Consider the following 20,353-nt stretch of genomic DNA (forward strand, 5'->3'; position numbering starts at 1 on the left):
TCTTTAGGACTGTCCGTGGTTCTTGCTGGTAGGAATATTGACATGGTTAATCGGAGACATCCTGGTGAGCCGGCGCTGATCTTTAGTGCTCCTCGGAAACCTTATAAAAATGTTTTATGGTATCAATTTTCTATAGTTTCACAGCTCTGCTACTTGTTCTGTGAATATTCTCAATGACTTCAGCACATTGTAAACAGTCTGTACAGGAAGCCAAAGCACTTGAAAGCCAATTGTAAAAGACTAGTGTAATATTTATGTAGCCGCTGCTACTCTCAGTTTATAGAATTGTGTAATAAATGCGGGGCTGTAGGTTTGTAAATCAGAGGTTGATAATACTTGTTCTGTGTTAGCAATTTTCACATTGGGAACATTTATTGTTTTTATGTATCTCAGCTGCAAAGCAAACGCCGACAAACAGATAAACTCCAGCTACAAAATATCTTCAGCGGAATCCGCAAAGGCCGTTATATGCATCTTAACCCTTTCACGGGGGATTTTACAATGTTTCTACATGAAGCAGAAAATAACTTTGTAACTGCTTTAGGTTCCCAAGTGCATTTTACACAGGTAGACTAGAGACTTCTTTTGGCAGCATAATTATAGATTTCCCTTTTATTTAATTTCTCCTACACAGGGAAAATGGAGCACAAATGTGAAAAAATTAATTTTTTTCTTGATTTCACCCATAACATTTTGTAAGTAACTAGTACTATAATAATAAAAAAATTAATAATACAAAGTAATAGTAATAAACTGTGAACAAAGATATATAATAATAAAAAACAATATATATATATATAAATATCAATATTAATTGATTAATTAATTAATTAAAAATCTGCGGCAGCGCAGAACATAGCTCCAGAATGATTATGTCTAAATATATATCTCTTATGTGAGTATAGTCAAGACTATGTTCACAGTTTATTACTATTAGTTTTTATTATTAATTTTTTTATTATTATATATATTGTTTGAATCCATGTTTGTTTAGTATTAACAACTGATAGGGACCTATGTATGATTTGGTTAAGATTGTTGTTTTTTAATTTAACCCCTTGCTTTTTGGCGAGGGAATGGTTAATATGACATCCAAGTAATTATCCGCACACTTGCCGGAAGAGGCCGATCACTGTGTCCACTAAACAACCTATATAAGATGCACTAATTACTTGAAAAGGTATCACACTTCCTCTGATGAAATCACCTCGGTGATGAAACGCGTCAGGACCTTTTAGCACAGCCAATTCCACTCTTTGAATACGTATTCAGATGCAGTTTGACTGTCACCAACTTTCCACTACCGCGGAGACAAGCGATGACACGGCCGTGTTAATCGATGGTCCGTATGTCATGCTGACACGGAGCTGAAAGGTTTATCCGAGAGACTGGTCTGGTAATCCCTGTGTGAGTATCGTGAATTCAATAACGGCATCCACTCCAGGGGCGGCTGACGAACCAGTTACACGATCAGTGAATCAGCGCCTAGTGAGCATGTGATAGCATCGTGAATCTAATACCGGCATCTACTCCAGGGGCGGCTGACGAACCAGATACATGGCCAGGAAAGTAACAGACTATACCTTATCTTTTATTGCTATATTGCTAATTATTGGAACGTTCTTGGTGCAGCTTTATTATCATTTACCAACCCGTACTCCGATATGTAGTGAAAGCATTGATAATTGATTGACTACAACTGCGATGATTTCCAAGGAACACTAATACTATTTATACTAATGCACCACATACAAATGTGGTACAATTTGAATTACTAATATGCTTTGAGGAACCATCCTATCTAAACATCTATCAGGATCTAACGAAATGATTCCTTTTTAACATTGGAAGGACTTTTGGGTCTAAGAATCATTAGATCCTTATTCATTTGAATGAGTGATTAACTACGTTTTTTATACTACAGACTCAATAACCTCTCATTCCATACTGTGCTTGCAGTTTGTATTAGAGTGGTATTTAGTATCAGTGCACTGATATATCGATATTTATATGTTGTGTATTGGATTGTTATATGTTTATATTTAATAAAGTGTTTTAATTGTACCAACGTGGATTCAATACTAGGCTTAACTATAGGTCTCAGCGCTGTTTTTATATCTTATCAAGATGAATTGTTGAAGTTTGAGACAGTACAGGGGTGGGAAAAGACCAGACCAAAGGAGTGGTCACTTATGTGGCAGGTAGAGGAGGTCCTTTGAGAGAGACCAGGGGAGGAGGAGAAGGAGAGATATTTGGAGCAGTGGGGTTGGGGGGATTGTAGATAAGGATGTTAAAGTCCGCCAAGATGAGGGAGGGAAGGTCAGAGAAGAGAGAGTAAGAGAGCCAGGCAGTGAATTGAATTAGGCATTGAGAGAGGGGACCAGGGAGGCGGTAGATAATGAACACATCTGGTCAGTATGAAAGGCACTAGGCATGTAATAAGCACAGATGAAACAGCAGCAACGTTCAGCAAATCCCACGCTCTCCAATCACACATATGATGATTAGACGATTACAGACAATTCTGTGCAGATCTGTGAAGCAACAGATTATAAGAACAAGTTATAATGATGGTAAGCAGAATTCCCATTTAAGGTGCAATTCTCCTCAATAATCCTGAGGAGAATTTTGCTACAGGATGAATGACTCATTACTACTAAACAAGAAACATCTCAGCAAAATTGATGAAAAAACAAGAAGCAAAATTGCAAGTATTTTCTTTGATTTACATGCAATATTTAGAAATGAAAAATAAAAGTGTAAATGTCAGACAAGGCTTGAAAATCCTGCAGTAAGGAGGAATGTTCGTGCACAGTAATGATTGTTGGTGCTGGAGACTTGAAAGGCTTGATATGTATAGTCCATTAATTAGCTATTTTTTCATGCGCTGGTTAATATGAAACTTTGCTATTATATTTCTACCAAATACCCAACACTGAAAGTCCCAGCGCTTGTCGCTTATCTGTTTGATTTGATATAAATCTTCACAAATCACAAATGTGTTAATTTACTGGAAGCTGCAGGATGTGACTTCTGTTCGGTGACCCTTCTCTTAAGGAGGCAACTTGATTGTTTTGTGCAGAAATAAGGTCGCTAATTGATTAGATGTGTTGACTGACCTCCTTTCTCAAATAAAAATCAATTGCTCAAAGCCCCGGAGATTGAGAAAACTGCAGGCGGCTTCATTTTAAACAATAGGCAGCTTGCTGTATGCCCTTCTGCTTGGCCAGTGCTCACTCTTAGCAAATTAATAGGAATGCCAGGAGAATGGTTACTGATCAGACACCCGCTGGGATCCTGGACTCTGCAGAACCTTCTGAATTCATGCAGTTAGTGAGAAAAATAAACTGAATTGTGTTGGGAAAGTGTCGGAAACATTAAATACAAGCTATTTAGTGGGGCTTTTAACACCAAAATCAAATATTATACACAATATTAACAATTAGTGTAGTTAAAACTCTTTATGACCAGAGGCAATTTCAGGGTTTCTTGTATATCCCCAACAGGTCATATTTTAAGGATATCCCTGGAAACATTATTAATTTGATCTGAGGGATATTATTGAAGTTTACACTCAGATTATTTAGGGTTTGTAATGGTTCATTGATTATGTCTATGGTACATTGTGATCGGGGATACATACCCTGATAGCATTAAAAGGATTGTCACACTTAGGGGGGCATTGCTCTGTTCTGAGCTGCACCCAAAATCCAGGCTGTCCCAATATTTCTGCTCTCCAGCCAACAGGATTCATGATTTGGACAGTTGAGGGGAAGTTATGTCATATATTATATATATTATATGACTTTTTCTTCTTGGTGAAGTTGTAGAGGTTTGTAAAAAAATGGGAGGTGAAGAGTCCCTTCCACTCCCCATTGCAGTCCTATGTATGTATTTCAGCAAATCACATCTGCAGCCTATAGCATCCCAGTTTTCTACAATATAGCAGGAAGACTAGACAATCCCCAGAATGCCTCTTGAACTGTGCATAAAGGTCCAATTGTTTCACTGATATCATAAGTCGGAGATAAGTCAGTGATTAGCCTGCTGTGAACTATATGATCCCATAGAAGCTGTGGGTAGCACCCAAAAAATGAAGTCCATCGTTTAACCACCTCCATTTCCTCTTCTCTTACATGAAGTGTGCACCAGCTGGTTTGCTCAGCATGTAAATGAAGGAAAGAGTGGGGGATAGTTCTCAAATGTCCCTCAAAGTTACACAATCCTTTACAGATCTAGGCAGTTGTGATATAGGGTGAAGCCAGCAACACCTTAAATTGTCCTGAATTAGAAAATCACAACACTCAGAACCGATTATCTACCAGACAGCGGATGGTGTAAAATATTATTTAGCAATATACTCACATTAAAAGTTTATATGCTAAAGGGTAAAAAGCCCCCAATAGGAACCCCAAGAAAGGATGATCCCTATAACTGACATCAACAAATGACTTTACCCATCGCGTTTCACCTTGCAACTTCTTCAGGCTCTCCTGCTGTCCTTGATAACCTCACCTATACCCCTTACTCCCTAACTGGGATAATATTCACTGTGAGCAAATATGATGAACAATAAGTGTTACAGAGCAACAGAGGTACTGGTAACATTGGTATAACAGTCAGTAAGTTTGGTAGAAATGGACAGGATGACATTTGGCAGTGGTGGCAAATGGCTCTCTCAACTCTGAAAGGAGCAGGATGACTGTGGAGTTAGCGGACAGTGTTGACCATAGGAGCCATTTTTTTTAATGATTGGGGTGCTCGAGTTACACAACCCCCTCCCCTCCTCATGATACCCCATCAGTGTTTTTAATTTGGGTTTAAAATTTGCAAATTGTGGTGAAATTCTAAAAAGCAAAAAAAGAAAATTCCCCTACCCAACCTCAGCGCCAGCCCTGACCACCAGCACTGTTGAAAGTAATAAATAAAAGCTTTAAAAATCTCTAACATCTCCATTCTCTTTTTGCAAGACCTTTTCACTTCATGTCTCTGTTTTAACACCTCTTAAACCTTATGCCCTATTTTTTATCTCCTCCACACCTAATTCCTCCAGTTTTATGCTAATCTACGCCAGCTCTTCATTTTTAACCCCCTTCCACCTCAACCCTAATGAGAACTGACCCATGATTTGGCAGATAGCCTACTGTACAACCCAAAATAGAAACCTTTACTTATTAGCACAAGTTAAATTACAAGTATCGTTCATTAGTCCGCTACCGAATATGACTTCATAAAATGAATTAAAATGCTTCTGCCTTTTGTAAATTGCTTGTTATATATTGTACTATAGTGTCCTAGATCTGCCCAGATAAGGTCTTCTCTTCCCATTGTTAAGGGATATTAACCTCTGCTGGTCAAAAGGCAACGTGGTTCTGTGTCACTTTTGTATAGAAATAAAGTATTGCAATGCTGGGTACATTTATCATGTGGAACAGGAAATGAGTTGTAATAGGAAATGTATATATTTTTATATATGTAAAATGTTTAATTTATTCAAGAAAGTATCTCCTATTTATCTCTTAGCTATTTATTAACACAAACGTGGATCATCTGTAGCAACTGTAAGGTAACTAAAATGAAATACAGTCAGGGCTGTATTTAGAGTTTTCTCTTTCCAAGACATCCCAAAAGCATGCACCCCACATTAAGAATCATGTACCCCACTTCTCTATTCATCGTCTCCTCCTCTAATGTTTTTTATTTTTATTTTTGGAAAAGACTAGATAGAAATAAGTGTAAACATATTGATATATGCTACATACAGCTCTGAATCCGCTATTAGTTCCATTTGAACTATGGATATATACGCTGTTCTCAGAGATTTGATATGGGTCATGAGATAAAGAGCCCCACTCTGATAATAATCACGTATCATACTAATGTTTATGCAATCTTAGAATGTTCCATCTTTGTAAAGAAATAATATCCAGTAATGGCTGATCCTGAACACAATCATTCTCTAGAACATAAAGTATCGGATAAACTGAGGCCACATAAATATCCATCATTTTATTCCCAATTACCCACCCCCCTCCTTAACTCCGCTGAACTTACACAGAGCTGGAGTACTTGAGAAACGCTCTCTGTGCCTCTCCGCTTGTCAGCCTTGTTTAATAACCCTCTCTAGGCTCTTTGCTAATGCAATGTTTTCCACGCTGACAGAACGTCTGCTGCGCCACACACACTTGACTCCAGAACACTGTTACAAGATTCATTCTCTCTCTCTGTGTATCAGTCTTGGCCTACAGACTGTGAATACGGCTCCAAGCTGCCATTATTCTTCAAAGTGCCTGTTTTTTTAAGTGTCACAGCCTGTCAGCCTGTGCATTATCCGGACCCCCACCCCGCTATTGAAATTGATAAAAATGCTGCATTATCTCACCAAAATGCAAAATCTCATTCAAGCAAAGGTCCTTGTCCCTCAACTGTCTCCTTCTGTTATGATGTGTTTTGATGAGGAACAAACATCACAAAGCAGAACAGCGACTTTTGTCTTTTAGCTAAAAATAACATTCAAAGCACAGGCAGAATCCTGTTATCTCTACAAGAATGCTGTCAGCAGCCTCAGCACCAATGCTTTTGTCTGATACTTTTGTAAAATAAAATTGTAAAATGTAAAAATTGTATTTCAGAAACATACCTATTCTGCTGAGCAGGAATCCCTATCCTATACTGAGGAGCTCTATCTATAGCAAAACAGTTTGTCTGTAGGTGGGATCCTGTCTCCGCAATGGACTGTGTTAGGCTTTGGAGGCCAATGGATAAATCATTGACTGATAAATGTTGGAATAATGGCATAATAAGGAGCCCATGCTCCAGAACGGTGGTAATCGTTTTCACGATTACCACTAATCCGACATTGACAAGCCCTTCAAAGAAAATACGAATTTCTGAAAACCGATTGAAAAATAAACAGACTTACCTCGAACCCAACGATGGAGATCTCCGATTGGATCACCATGCTGACAGCAAGTTATTCTGATTGGACAAGTGTTCGGCACTGCAGCTTGATGTCATCTCGATGTCTGTCAATAAAAATTTAAAGCGGCAACGTCGGGTTAAGTGTTTAAACACTTAACCTTACGGGTCCCCACATTGCCACTTTAAATTTCTATTGACAGACGTCGCTTTGACGTCAAGCTGCAGTGCCGAACACTTCTCCAATCCGAATAACTTGCTGTCAGCATGGTGATCCAATCAGAGATCTCCAGCGTCGGGTTCAAGGTAAGTCTGTTTATTTTCCAATCGGTTTTGCAGAAATTCGGATTATATTTGATGGGCATGTCGACGTCGGATTTTTCCTTATTAGTCAAGCGTACCCAACCCCTCCAGAAAGGACATGGCTTGTTTGCATATTTGTTGGCATATAGTTGGAATGATCTTTCCTACCCTGTGTGCAGGAGACAGTGGCAGAGAGTACTATGTCCTGGAATGTCCTAGGTAAACGTGACAGGTCTTCTTCTAGTGATAGAGCACAATTGTTTAATTTCTTGCATTGATACTCAGATGCCTGTTTGTTTCAGTTGTTCATCTTATTCATCCTAACATCCCTGTCTCTATCCCCTTGCCAGGAGGATGGGTGTCCTGATGTCCAAGAGACAGACCGTGGAGCAGGTACAGAAAGTCAGCATCGCAGTTTCTGCATTTAAGGACGGGGTGAAGGACAAACCGTTCAGTAAAAGAAAATCAGAGGGCTGCATCAGGAAAGGAAGTAAAGCGGACATTCTGGACCAAGTGCTGGAAGAAGAGAAAGATGAGAGTGGATCTAACACTATCTCACCTTGTCAGACTCAGCCTCGGCAGGAGAACCCCATAAACCGGGCAGCCTGGGAAAGACTACGAGATGGGAGAGGGGTAGAACCTGATGAATTTGATAAAACTAAACGTTTTACCCCACTGGCCTTTATCAGACCGACCAGAGCTCTGAACGATGATGACCCCCCTGAGATCAGCCTGGACCAACGAGAAGAGGTGAGAACAACAAATGCTAGGTGTACATATTGTTAAACATATTACAACACTGGATTTGTATAATAGGTAAAGAGTGACCGAAGTACAGATATCTTGTGAGGATCTATATGAAAATATTGTGGTTGCTTCCTTATAGACCAAATTGCATCTATAATAGAGATTAACCTTTTTTTGATAACTCATTCATTCTTGACTCAATTTTGGGTAACTGGATTCTGTTTAGAATTAATAAGGTATTTGTTGGATACAAGTCAAGTTTACTTTCTTTCTTTCTTCTTTCTTCTTCCCAGTTATAGTCATATATTACAAGTCATATACTGTATACAAGTGAAGTCTTTTTTTTCTTTCTTCTTTCTTATTTCTTCATCTTCTTTCTTCTTTCCAGTTATAGTCATATATTACAAGTCATATGTACAAGTGAAGTCTTCTTTTACTTCTTCTTCTTTTTCTTCTTCTACCTCTTATTTTTCTCCTTCTCCTTCTTCTTAGTTATATTCATATATTTATAGGAACTCCAAATTAGCAGAGCGACAGGGGTCCCCATATATAAGGTACAACCACTCATTTCCTCCATGGTGCCTTGGTAAAGGTGCATTCTCACACCGCTCCTGAAATTTTGAACCTCGGTGGGAAAATACATAAAACAGGGACATGCAGGTTAGACAAAATAAATGCAGATGTGAAAAAAATGGTGGGAAGGACATTGCCCATGAGAGAGCTTACCTTCTAGGGGAGAAAAGCATAGTTAATAAAAGAGGACAGATGTGGCTGAGAACAAAAATTGGGACAGTACTGAGGGTGTGCTAAATTATAATCAGAGGGCGTAGGATAGGCTCTAGTAAAAAAAGGTTGGTTTTTCAGAGAGAGTTTAAAGATGTGAAGGCTGATGAGACAAACTGATCAGGCAGCATAGAGAATTCTACTGGTGGGTAGCAGCAATTGTCAGATTTAAGAGGGTGTGAGGAAGAGTATTTTGAGATGAGGTCTGAGAGGTAGGAAGGTTCCTGTTGAGGACTTTGCAGGAGAGAGTGAGTAACTTGAATTGGAATCTAGAGGATATGGCGAGACAGTGTAGGGATTTGCAAATTGCTCCAGTTGGGTGGGGAGCGGAGAGTAAAAGATCTATATTGCTGATAGGACACAGTGAAGTGGAGATGGGTGAAGCGAATGCCAGATAGAAGGTTGCAGCAGTAGAGGAGTCAGACGATGATAGAATGGATAAGAGTTTTAATTGCATCTAGGGTAAGAAAAGGACATTTTCTAGCACTATTTTGAAGTGGAGTCAACGTTATTGCAAGAGAGACTAGATATGAGGAGTAAAGTAGAGGGATGAGTCAGGAATGGCAGTGAGGCGGTGGGTTGGGGGAAATTATGATGTTGATGGTGAGGGAGGTTTGAGGGGAAGTGGTGACTTTGGGAGGAGAGAAAGTAATAAGTTATGTTTAGGATGGACAGCCTGAGAAACAGCTTAAAGTTTGAGCTTAACATAATTTTGATACATCTATGTGGAAATAACAGAGAGGCAGTTTGTCACTTGAGATAGTAAGTTAGGCCAGTGGTCAGTGTAGGAGGGATAGAAGTAGTGTTGTCAGGGTACAGGTGGTAATGTAGGATGAATATGCAACTTAGCTCACTAAGAGAAGAGAAGTTATAAAATCAGAGGGCCAAGGACACAGCCTTGTGGGACCTAGTGGAATTTGAGAGGAAGATGTTTCAAATGAAGAGACACTGAAGGAGCAGTTGGATAGGAATCAAGTTATCCAGGAACTGTGTTATGAAGCCAGTGGAATGAAGGATAAGCAAGAGAAGAGGGTGTTCAATGGTGTCAAAAGCTACAGAGAGGTCAACAAGGACAAATAAGGAGAAGTGACTCTAAGACTTTGCTGTAAATAGATTGTTGATCACTTTTGTAAAGACAGTGGAAGCTTGGGGTAGGAAGTCCAATTGTGGAGAACTAAGAAGGGAGTGAGAGGAAATAAGCAAGATAGATGGTTGTACACAGGCTGCTTGAATAGTTTACAAGAAATGGGGAGGGTGAAAATAGTGTGGTGGTTGTTGAACGAGACCTGGGGGTAAATGTATCAAACTGAGAGTTTGAAAAGTGGAGAGACTGCCTATAGCAACCAATCAGATTCTAGCTATCAGTACTAAATAAATGATAGCTAGAATCTGATTGGTCTTTCAAACCCGCCGGAAAACTCTCAGCTTGATACATTTACCCCCTAGCTTTAGGATAGTGGAGATAAATTCATGTTTAAAGAAGGATAGGAATGTGCGGTGAGCTAGAGCCAGGCATGCAGTGGGTGACAGGGAGTGAGAGACAAAAGGATCCCGGAGGCAGTAGTAGAAGGTGGATGGGTGTGTAGGGTCTGGCATGAGGACATATCCTGTTGAATGGTGTCAATTTTGTCTTTGTAGCAGGTGGCAAACTCATTGGTTGTAAGGTGATGCAGGTGAGCAGAAAAAGGGGCGACAGAGGTTAGATGTCTGGGTGGATATTAGAGAAGTAAAGTAGGTTTGTTTGGCAAGTGAAAGGGCAGTCTTGTAAGATGAAATTATGAAATGATAAACTCAGTGTGAAAGAAATTCGTCTTGTAGTGAGATTTGGCACTCAGCAGTGATGGAGCACTTTTGCAGAGAGAGTGTCTGTTTGATGTGCCGCGATTATGGCTTGGATTATCGGAGACTGTGGGCCTGATTAATCTTCAAACGCAGCCTGCACACAAGTTGCGTGTTTAACACGAGCACGGAACTTGGAACTTGTGAGCACCTGTATAACAATCGAAGTGGATCTCAAGATACATCTCCATCTGAATCTGGGTAAAAGTACACTCTGCCTAAACTTTAATTGTCGTGTGTTAACAGACAGAACAGACTGCAGGATATGCACATGCATATGTGCAATATAATAATATAATGTACCATCAGAACGCATGCAAAGAAAAAATTGTAAAAGAAATTACAAACATAATACTGTAATCATTGCTGTACATAATGAACGTTCATACACCTCTCAAGTCTTAGGCTGCCGTAGGTGTCATTTGTGTTCAGACATGAATTGTATGGTCTGATTCTGAGCTTGCACAGAGCTGTTTCATGTAAGATATGGCACACAAATGGATTTGCACCCGAACATGCACTCGAAGATGAATCAGGCCCTCTATGTGGTACCTGGAACTTTTTGGTCTACAGCTGAGGTGAATGTGCTGTTGTAAGAAAAGGCAGACAGATCAGGGCTGGGCAAGATAGGTATAGGAGAAGGGGTAGTTTTAGTGAAGATGAATAGTAAATTTGTTTGAGAATATTTAGGTTTTACTGTGTGCATGGGGATTTGAGAGCAGGAAGGAGAATGAGGTAAGGTGATGCTAAAGGAAAGGAAGGTTTGGTTGGAGAGTGAGAAGGCTGCCCTAGAGATGGAGCAGAAGCAGGAGAACACAAAGCCAAGGAAGTTTCCATCACAGTTTTATGGTGGTAGACATAGTAGTTTTGTCAATGGATATGTTAACATCCACTAGTATGAGAGTAGGTAGATCAAAGGATATGAAATAATTCATCCAGTCAGTGAAGTTGTCAAGAATTGATAAAATGGATCTGGGGGTGATAAATGTCAACAGCAAGAAGATGAAGTGGAAAAAATAAGTGGATAGTGTGGACATCAAAGGAAGATAAGTATAGGGTTCTGGAAGGTGCTGTATTGAGAAAGTATGATGCCTACTCTGCCACCTTGTCTTTCTCCAGGTTTGGGAATGAAGTTGAAGGATATTCCCAAAGGAGAGAGCAGTAGTGGACGTAGTGTCAAAGGACGTAAGCTACGTTTCTGTAATGGTGAGGAGTCTGAGGGATGTTGAAAGGAATAGATCATGAATGGATGCACAGATCTTATGTTCCACAGTGCACAGGACAAGGGGAGGGGAGTTGATAAGTTTGGAGGGATTGGAAGTACAAGATGGATGGAAGGTTTTGGGGTGAATAGAGGAGTGTGAACAGATAGTGGGGGTGGGTGAGATGATAGAAGCCTTGAGAAGCAGCAGGTTGAGAGAGAGGACTTGGATCTGATACTTTTGTGTTGTTATCAGGTGATGGACGATGCACAAGGTTGATATTTGGCATGAATGGTACAGAGCACAGAATGTCTTCACAAAGAATTAACAACACTTCAATGGTATTTTGGGGATTTCTATAAATTGCTGCTAGGTAGGCAACCCTGCAAGACCACCATGAAATAAAAGAACTTGGAGAAGGGAGGATTACAATACAAATATTATGGCTAAATACCATCTTCAAATATAACTTTTAGAAAATTACTTTTAGTTATAATATCATTTTGTCCCTTAGTTATAATATAATTACTGTATTATTTGTTAGTACACAATAATTCTCTAACAATAGTATAATGGGGATCTGCCTAAATGGCACTGGAAATTTTTTGGGCTATGACAAAGGAGGTGAACATGCCTTCTCTGTTATCTTAATAAAATCTTCCAATGCTTTCAAGATTAATGACCTAAGTAGGTGGAACCTGTTTACTGATTACAAACACATGACTGATGCATCTATTAAAGAAGCATTGCCCCCAAAATTCATATCTAGTGTTGGGCGGATTTCCAGTCCATTGGCTGCTGGGGGAGGGGCTCACAGAAATCGCTCTCAAAAGTGTCTAAGTCTGTTTGTGTCAAGATATTATGAGGAATATCGAGAATCTGTCCTCTGATGGCAGAAAAGGATTTGTGCCTTAGTGATGTTACTAGATCCTAGTGAATTATTATGTTGCATTTTAAGCATATTGGTTTTTCTCCACTTGGTTACACTAAACTAATGAGTTTTTCCAACACCTCTCTAGCCAGGAAAATATGTCTTCTTTAATTAATGTTACTTATAGCTTTATTCTGTATCCATGTGTTTGATAGGAATAACTATGATGAGCTTAGTTGCGGAGCTGGGCAATGCCCCTGCTAATAACAGTATCTTATTCCACTCATGTTTCCATTAATTCTAGATCGTAAGCTCTTAGGGACAGGATCCTCTGTATTTTTATTTAATTTGGACAATGTATGTTCTTTTCTATCAGGAACAGTGCTTATTACTTTGTCTGTGCCGACATTCCACAATTGTTTTTAATGTCAGCCTCTCTGTGGACTTTTGAACAACTTGTACTTGGAGAAGAGGCAGATTGTGATATACAGCATCTCAAATGTCCTTATTAGAGACACTAGTTAACAAAGTGTTAACTGTTATTGAGTTGTAGAGGATTTTACATAATTACATATTTGGCTCAGAGATACCCAGTCAAACATGTCAAACCGTGTCCTCTCTGGGTTATGGATATTGCGTAGTCTAAATAAGACCCATTCCTCCAACATTTGAAACTTCTAAAGCAGGACACAGCCACGCCTCCTCTGACAGTGGGCATGGCTATGCCACGTTACGGGGAGTGCCCACATCACAATGGGCGTGGTGATTCTACTGGGGGTGTGTCTATCACTTCTGAAGCGCTAGGCTGTCCCAAATAAACCTCCACTAAAGGTGCACCTGTCTCTGCTGCGTACGGCACCCACCTGCTACAGTCAACGGGCATACTGCCAGCTTCCCATTAATTGGGACAAACATTCTGACCATTGGACAGTCCCTTCAAATCCGGTCTGTCCCACCAAACATGGGACATTTGGGAGGCATGGTAAACCCCATGACATATCATTATCCAAGTATGGGGAAAAAATCAAATCATAGAAAACGTTAGTTTAATAATGTATGAAATTGTAATCAGCCAAGAAAAGAAGCTTCCAGCAGCAAGGGGAACGGCATCAAACTCACGCAAGGGCCATTCTAGGGGTTGTGAATGCAGGGCCATACGCAGGGGCAAACGCAGGATTTGTAGAGGGGGGTTTCCACACCACGCCGCCAGTGGGTGTGACCAGCATGCATGGGGGCGTGGCTATTATATTAGACAGTGCTTGGCTGCTCTCCAACTCTTCCTATCCCCATAATATACATGGACAATGCTGCCTGCACTACTGTTAGGTGCACACAGCTCTCCCTTTTCAAGCAGAGCTGTGTGAAGCGGGGGCAGGGTCCAGCCACTTCAATTATACAGTGCCCCAGGCTTGGAGGGGAGTTTCTAGGCACTAGCAACCCCCCTCGGTTTGCCTATGCTAGGTGAGTAACATTTGGGGCCATGTTTCAATTAGGATATGACTGGAGCTCTGGGGAGGTAAGCTGGGGGCAGGGGGTGAGGTACAAACCTTGTCTCTTTCCCCCCAAGAATGGCACCAGCTAGGACAAGGTTCTTCCCTTGCCTCATTGGAGGAATGGTCCTGGGCGTCATACAGACAACTTAGCATGACCCGGTGCTAATAGTATTACTATGAGACATTAGACTTTCACCCTATTTGGAGCCCTCGGCTGAAGCTTTCTGCAGACTTATCAGAGATTGCGTCTTCAAATATCTGTAATAAAAACACTACTTGCTCAGGATAGTTTGCCATTCCTTTTATTATTGTGATCCCAGAAATACCATATTGAACGTTTGTTAAATTCCAGTAACAATTTAATGGCTTTAAATCTTTTCAAAATGAATTCCTGTTGTAGCAGTGCAGCTTATAGTGATAAAACAATTTTGTGGATACTGATTGTATCAGAAAAGAACATCTAACATTAAGATGTTATAGTGCAGAAATGCACGAAAAACTAGCATTTGGTCCGATATTACGTTCCCACCATCATGATTTATCATTGTACCAAAGCACATCGAATCTGTTGATTTGGTTTTATAAACTTCCTAAAATCACGATCAATGATGTAACGATGTCAGACAAATGTGGTAGTGTGTACACACTCACCACCAGCAGTGTAGGGAGAGATTTTTAGTGTGTACAGAGTTACCATCTTTTCAGCAGATGGTTATGAGAGATAAAGATCACAGATCTGACGGTAAATCGTGTAGGTGTGTACAAATGGATCGGCAAGCTGATTGGGACTTTGGTGAATTTGATAAAGAAGTCGCATCTGAAGTAAGATTTTATACGTGTGTACCCAGCTTAATGCTAAAGAAATCTGCATCTCCTCAGTAAATCATAACAAACTAGGGATGTGCACCGGCGACTTTTGGTGTCTCGTGTTTTGTGTTTTGGATCCGGATTTTCGCGATGTTTTGGGTTCGGATTTGTTTCGCAAAACACCTGCCGAAAGGTTTTGGTTCGGATTTAAGGTTTTGGATTCAGATTTTTTTTGAAAAAAGCATAAAAAGTTCAAAAATCAAGTTTTTGGGCTTATTTTAACTCCTACGCTATTATTAACCTCAATAACATTCAATAACAATCATTTCCACTAATTTACAGTGTATTCTGAACACCTCACAATATAGTTATTAGTCCAAAACATTGCAACGAGGTATCTTTCTGGACTGTGTAGTGGAATTGTCCCCACAATATAATAAGAAAACCATCAACTGGTCTTAATCGCACCAAAAAATGTACCTGGACTGCGTAGAGGAGTGGTCACCACAATATAAATTAAAAACCCTGAACTTGTATGATTCGCACCAATAAATGTATCTGGACTGCGTAGAGGAGTGGTCACCACAATATAATAAGAAAACCATCAACTGGTCCGAATCGCACCAATAAATGTATCTGGACTGCGTAGAGGAGTGGTCACCACAATATAATTTAAAAACCCTGAACTTGTATGATTCGCACCAATAAATGTATATGGACTGCGTAGAGGAGTGGTCACCACAATATAATAAGAAAACCATCAACTGGTCTGAATCGCACCGAATAATGTACCTGGACTGCGTAGAGGAGTGGTCACCACAATATAAATTAAAAACCCTGAACTTGTATGATTCGCACCAATAAATGTATCTGGACTGCGTAGAGGAGTGGTCACCACAATATAATTTAAAAACCCTGAACTTGTATGATTCGCACCAATAAATGTATCTGGACTGCGTAGTGGGGTGGCCCCGGTACCCAATTTGATACCGGGGCCACAATAAAATAAATACACCCTCAACTGGTCAGAATTCCACCAAACAAGTATCTGGACTGCGTAGTGGGGTGGCCCCGGTACCCAAGTTGATACCGGGGCCACAATAAAATAAATACACCCTCAACTGGTCAGAATTCCACCAAACAAGTATCTGGACTGCGTAGTGGGGTGGCCCCGGTACCCAAGTTGATACCGGGGCCACAATAAAATAAATACACCCTCAACTGGTCAGAATTCCACCAAACAAGTATCTGGACTGCGTAGTGGGGTGGCCCCGGTACCCAAGTTGATACCGGGGCCACAATAAAATAAATACACCCTCAACTGGTCAGAATTCCACCAAACAAGTATCTGGACTGCGTAGTGGGGTGGCCCCGCTACCCAAGTTGATACCGGGGCCACAATAAAATAAATACACCCTCAACTGGTCAGAATTCCACCAAACAAGTATCTGGACTGCGTAGTGGGGTGGCCCTGGTACCCAATTTGATACCGGGGCCACAATAAAATAAATACACCCTCAACTGGTCAGAATTCCACCAAACAAGTATCTGGACTGCGTAGTGGGGTGGCCCCGGTACCCAAGTTGATACCGGGGCCACAATAAAATAAATACACCCTCAACTGGTCAGAATTCCACCAAACAAGTATCTGGACTGCGTAGTGGGGTGGCCCCGGTACCCAAGTTGATACCGGGGCCACAATAAAATAAATACACCCTCAACTGGTCAGAATTCCACCAAACAAGTATCTGGACTGCGTAGTGGGGTGGCCCCGGTACCCAAGTTGATACCGGGGCCACAATAAAATAAATACACCCTCAACTGGTCAGAATTCCACCAAACAAGTATCTGGACTGCGTAGTGGGGTGGCCCCGCTACCCAAGTTGATACCGGGGCCACAATAAAATAAATACACCCTCAACTGGTCAAAATTCCACCAAACAAGTATCTGGACTGCGTAGTGGGGTGGCCCCGGTACCCAATTTGATATCGGGGTCACAATAAAATAAATACACCCTCAACTGGTCAGAATTCCACCAAACAAGTATCTGGACTGCGTAGTGGGGTGGCCCCGGTACCCAAGTTGATACCGGGGCCACAATAAAATAAATACACCCTCAACTGGTCAGAATTCCACCAAACAAGTATCTGGACTGCGTAGTGGGGTGGCCCCGGTACCCAAGTTGATACCGGGGCCACAATAAAATAAATACACCCTCAACTGGTCAGAATTCCACCAAACAAGTATCTGGACTGCGTAGTGGGGTGGCCCCGGTACCCAAGTTGATACCGGGGCCACAATAAAATAAATACACCCTCAACTGGTCAGAATTCCACCAAACAAGTATCTGGACTGCGTAGTGGGGTGGCCCCGGTACCCAAGTTGATACCGGGGCCACAATAAAATAAATACACCCTCAACTGGTCAGAATTCCACCAAACAAGTATCTGGACTGCGTAGTGGGGTGGCCCCGGTACCCAAGTTGATACCGGGGCCACAATAAAATAAATACACCCTCAACTGGTCAGAATTCCACCAAACAAGTATCTGGACTGCGTAGTGGGGTGGCCCCGCTACCCAAGTTGATACCGGGGCCACAATAAAATAAATACACCCTCAACTGGTCAGAATTCCACCAAACAAGTATCTGGACTGCGTAGTGGGGTGGCCCCGGTACCCAATTTGATATCGGGGTCACAATAAAATAAATACACCCTCAACTGGTCAGAATTCCACCAAACAAGTATCTGGACTGCGTAGTGGGGTGGCCCCGGTACCCAATTTGATACCGGGGCCACAATAAAAAAAAATACACCCTCAACTGGTCAGAATTCCACCAAACAAGTATCTGGACTGCGTAGTGGGGTGGCCCCGGTACCCAATTTGATACCGGGGCCACAATACCTCCTCCAAGTTCCAAGTCTAGTGTTTATAACATCTTAACACTACACTAATTCTAGCACGTCAAAACCTCTTGTTTTAAATAATGACAGGGCATTTAACTTTTGATTTAATTTATGGAAATTGTTGGCATTTTCTTTTACTTTTTGAACATGGCAAACGACTGTTGAGTGGTCACATAATGCCAAAAAAATAGTTGCAAGATGGAATTGTTCTTGGGCCCTCCCACCCACCCTCATGTTGTTGAAATAGGACATGCACACTTTAACAAACCAATCATTTCAGCGACAGGGCCTACCAAACAACTGTGGCTGAAGTGATTGGTTTGTTTGGGCCCCCACACCAAAAAAGCTATTCATCTCTCCCTGTACAAACTAAACAGTCTCTACTGAGGCAAGATGTCGTCCTCATCCTCAACCTTTGATTCCTCTCCCCCTACAGTGTGTACTTCCTCCTCCTCACACATTATCAATTCGTCCCCGCTGGACTCCACAACCACAGGTCCCTCTGTACTATCTGGAGGGCAGTGCTGTACTTCATTGAGGAATTGATTATTCATTTTTATAAACATCATTTTTTCAACGTTGTGAGGAAGCAACCTCCTTCGCCGCTCACTGACCAGGTTACCCGCTGCACTAAAAACTCTTTCCGAGTACACACTGGAGGGGGGACAACTCAGGTAAAATAGAGCCAATTTGTACATGGGCTTCCAAACTGCCTTTTTTTCCTGCCAGTAAAAATATGGACTGTCTGACACGTCTATTTGGATGGTGTCAGCAAAATAATCCTCCACCATTTTTTCAATTGTGACAGCATCCAATGCAGCGACAGTAGACATGTCTGCAATGGTTGGCAGGTCCTTCAGTCCGGACCAGATGTTATCAGCATGCCCGCCAGCGCTTCTTTTAGGAAAACTGAGCTTTTTCCTCGCAGCCATAGATGTGGAAGAAAATGAGGGTGGCATGTCACAGTCCTCTTCAGAGGACAATCTCCTGATCAGCAGGTCTTTGCACCTCTGTAGACTTGTGTCCGCCGGAAACAGAGACACAACATATGCTTTAAACCGAGGATCGAGCACGGTGGCCAGAATGTATTCCTCTGACTTTAAAAGAGTGACCACCCTCGGATCCTGGCAAAGCGTACAAAGGGCTACATCCACAAGAGCTACATGCTTGGTGTAATCGCAATGGTTTACCAGCTCCTCCCTTACTTTCTCCAGCTGATTCTGCAACAGCCTGATCAGGGGAATCATCTTACTCAAGCTGGCAGTGTCGGAACTGACTTCTCGTGTGGCAAGTTCAAACGGCTGGAGAACCTTGCACAACACGGAAATCAGTCTCCACTGCGCTTGACTCAGGCGCATCCCCACTCCTTTGCCTATGTCGTAGGTGGCTGTGTAGGCCTGAATGGCCTTTTGCTGCTCCTCCATCCTCTGCAGCATATAGAGGGTGGAGTTCCAGCGCGTCACAACCTCTTGTTTGAGGTGATGGCAGGGCAGGTTCATGCTTTTTTGATGTGCCTCTAGTCTGCGGTAGGCACTGGCTGAATGCCGAAAGTGTCCAGCAATTTTGCGCGCCACCGCAAGCATCTCCTGCACACCCCTGTCACTCTTCAGGTAATGCTGCACCACCAAATTAATGGTGTGGGCAAAACATGGGACGTGCTGGAAATTGCCCATATTTAATGCCCGCACAATGTTACTGGCATTGTCTGACACCACAAATCCCTATGAGAGTCTAAGTGGGGTAAGCCACTGGGAGATAATTTCCCTCAGTTTCTCTAATATGTTGTCAGCGTTGTGCCTCTTATTAAAGCCTTTAATACACAATGTTGCCTGCCTTTGCACGAGCGGCCATTTTGTAGATGCTGCTACTGAGGCAGCTGTTGCTGTTGCTGCGGAAGGGGATGCATCTACCCAGTGGGCTGTCACAGTCATATAGTCCTTCGTTTGGCCAGAACCACTTGTCCACATGTCCGTGGTTAAGTGAACAGTGGGTACAACCGCATTTTTTAGAGCACTGAGGACACTTGATCGTACTTCTCTGTACATCTTTGGTATCGCCTGCCTAGTGAAGTGGAATCTCCATGGGATTTGGTACCGGGGACACAATACCTCCATCAACCCTCTAAATCCCACTCCACTGATGGCGGACACCGGGCGCACGTCCAACACCAACATTGCAGTTACAGCCGCAGTTATACGCTTTGCAATAGGGTGACTACCATCGTATTTTGTGGTCATGGCAAACGACTGTTGGACGGTCAATTGTTTTGTGAAAGACTTAGCGGTCTTACGACTTCCCCTCTGGGAAGATGACCGACTAACAGCAGCAACAGCAGCAGTGGCAGTAGTAGGCGTACCACTGCAGGATTCCTCTGATGAATCCCGTATTGAAGAGAACTCAGTCTGGCTGCTGACTTGGGCTGCAGGACTGAATCTGATGGAGATCGTGGAGGAAGTTGACGAAGAGGGTGTTGCTGGTGTGTA

General features: G+C 41.8%; 1 protein-coding gene across 2 annotated transcripts in view; it reads left to right on the forward strand.

Annotated features, from left to right (window-relative positions):
• The window catches only part of PHF24 (PHD finger protein 24), a 120,792-nt gene that overhangs the window by 43,568 nt on the left and 56,871 nt on the right, over nt 1-20,353 (forward strand). For both annotated transcript variants that reach the window (XM_075186989.1, XM_075186981.1), the window contains exon 2: nt 7,572-7,971. In XM_075186989.1, coding sequence (XP_075043090.1) covers nt 7,576-7,971 — 396 coding nt within the window. In that variant the 5' untranslated portion in view covers nt 7,572-7,575. The remainder of the gene's footprint in view (nt 1-7,571; nt 7,972-20,353) is intronic.

The sequence above is a fragment of the Mixophyes fleayi genome, chromosome 1 (assembly GCF_038048845.1).
Source record: "Mixophyes fleayi isolate aMixFle1 chromosome 1, aMixFle1.hap1, whole genome shotgun sequence".
Taxonomy (NCBI): domain Eukaryota; kingdom Metazoa; phylum Chordata; class Amphibia; order Anura; family Limnodynastidae; genus Mixophyes; species Mixophyes fleayi.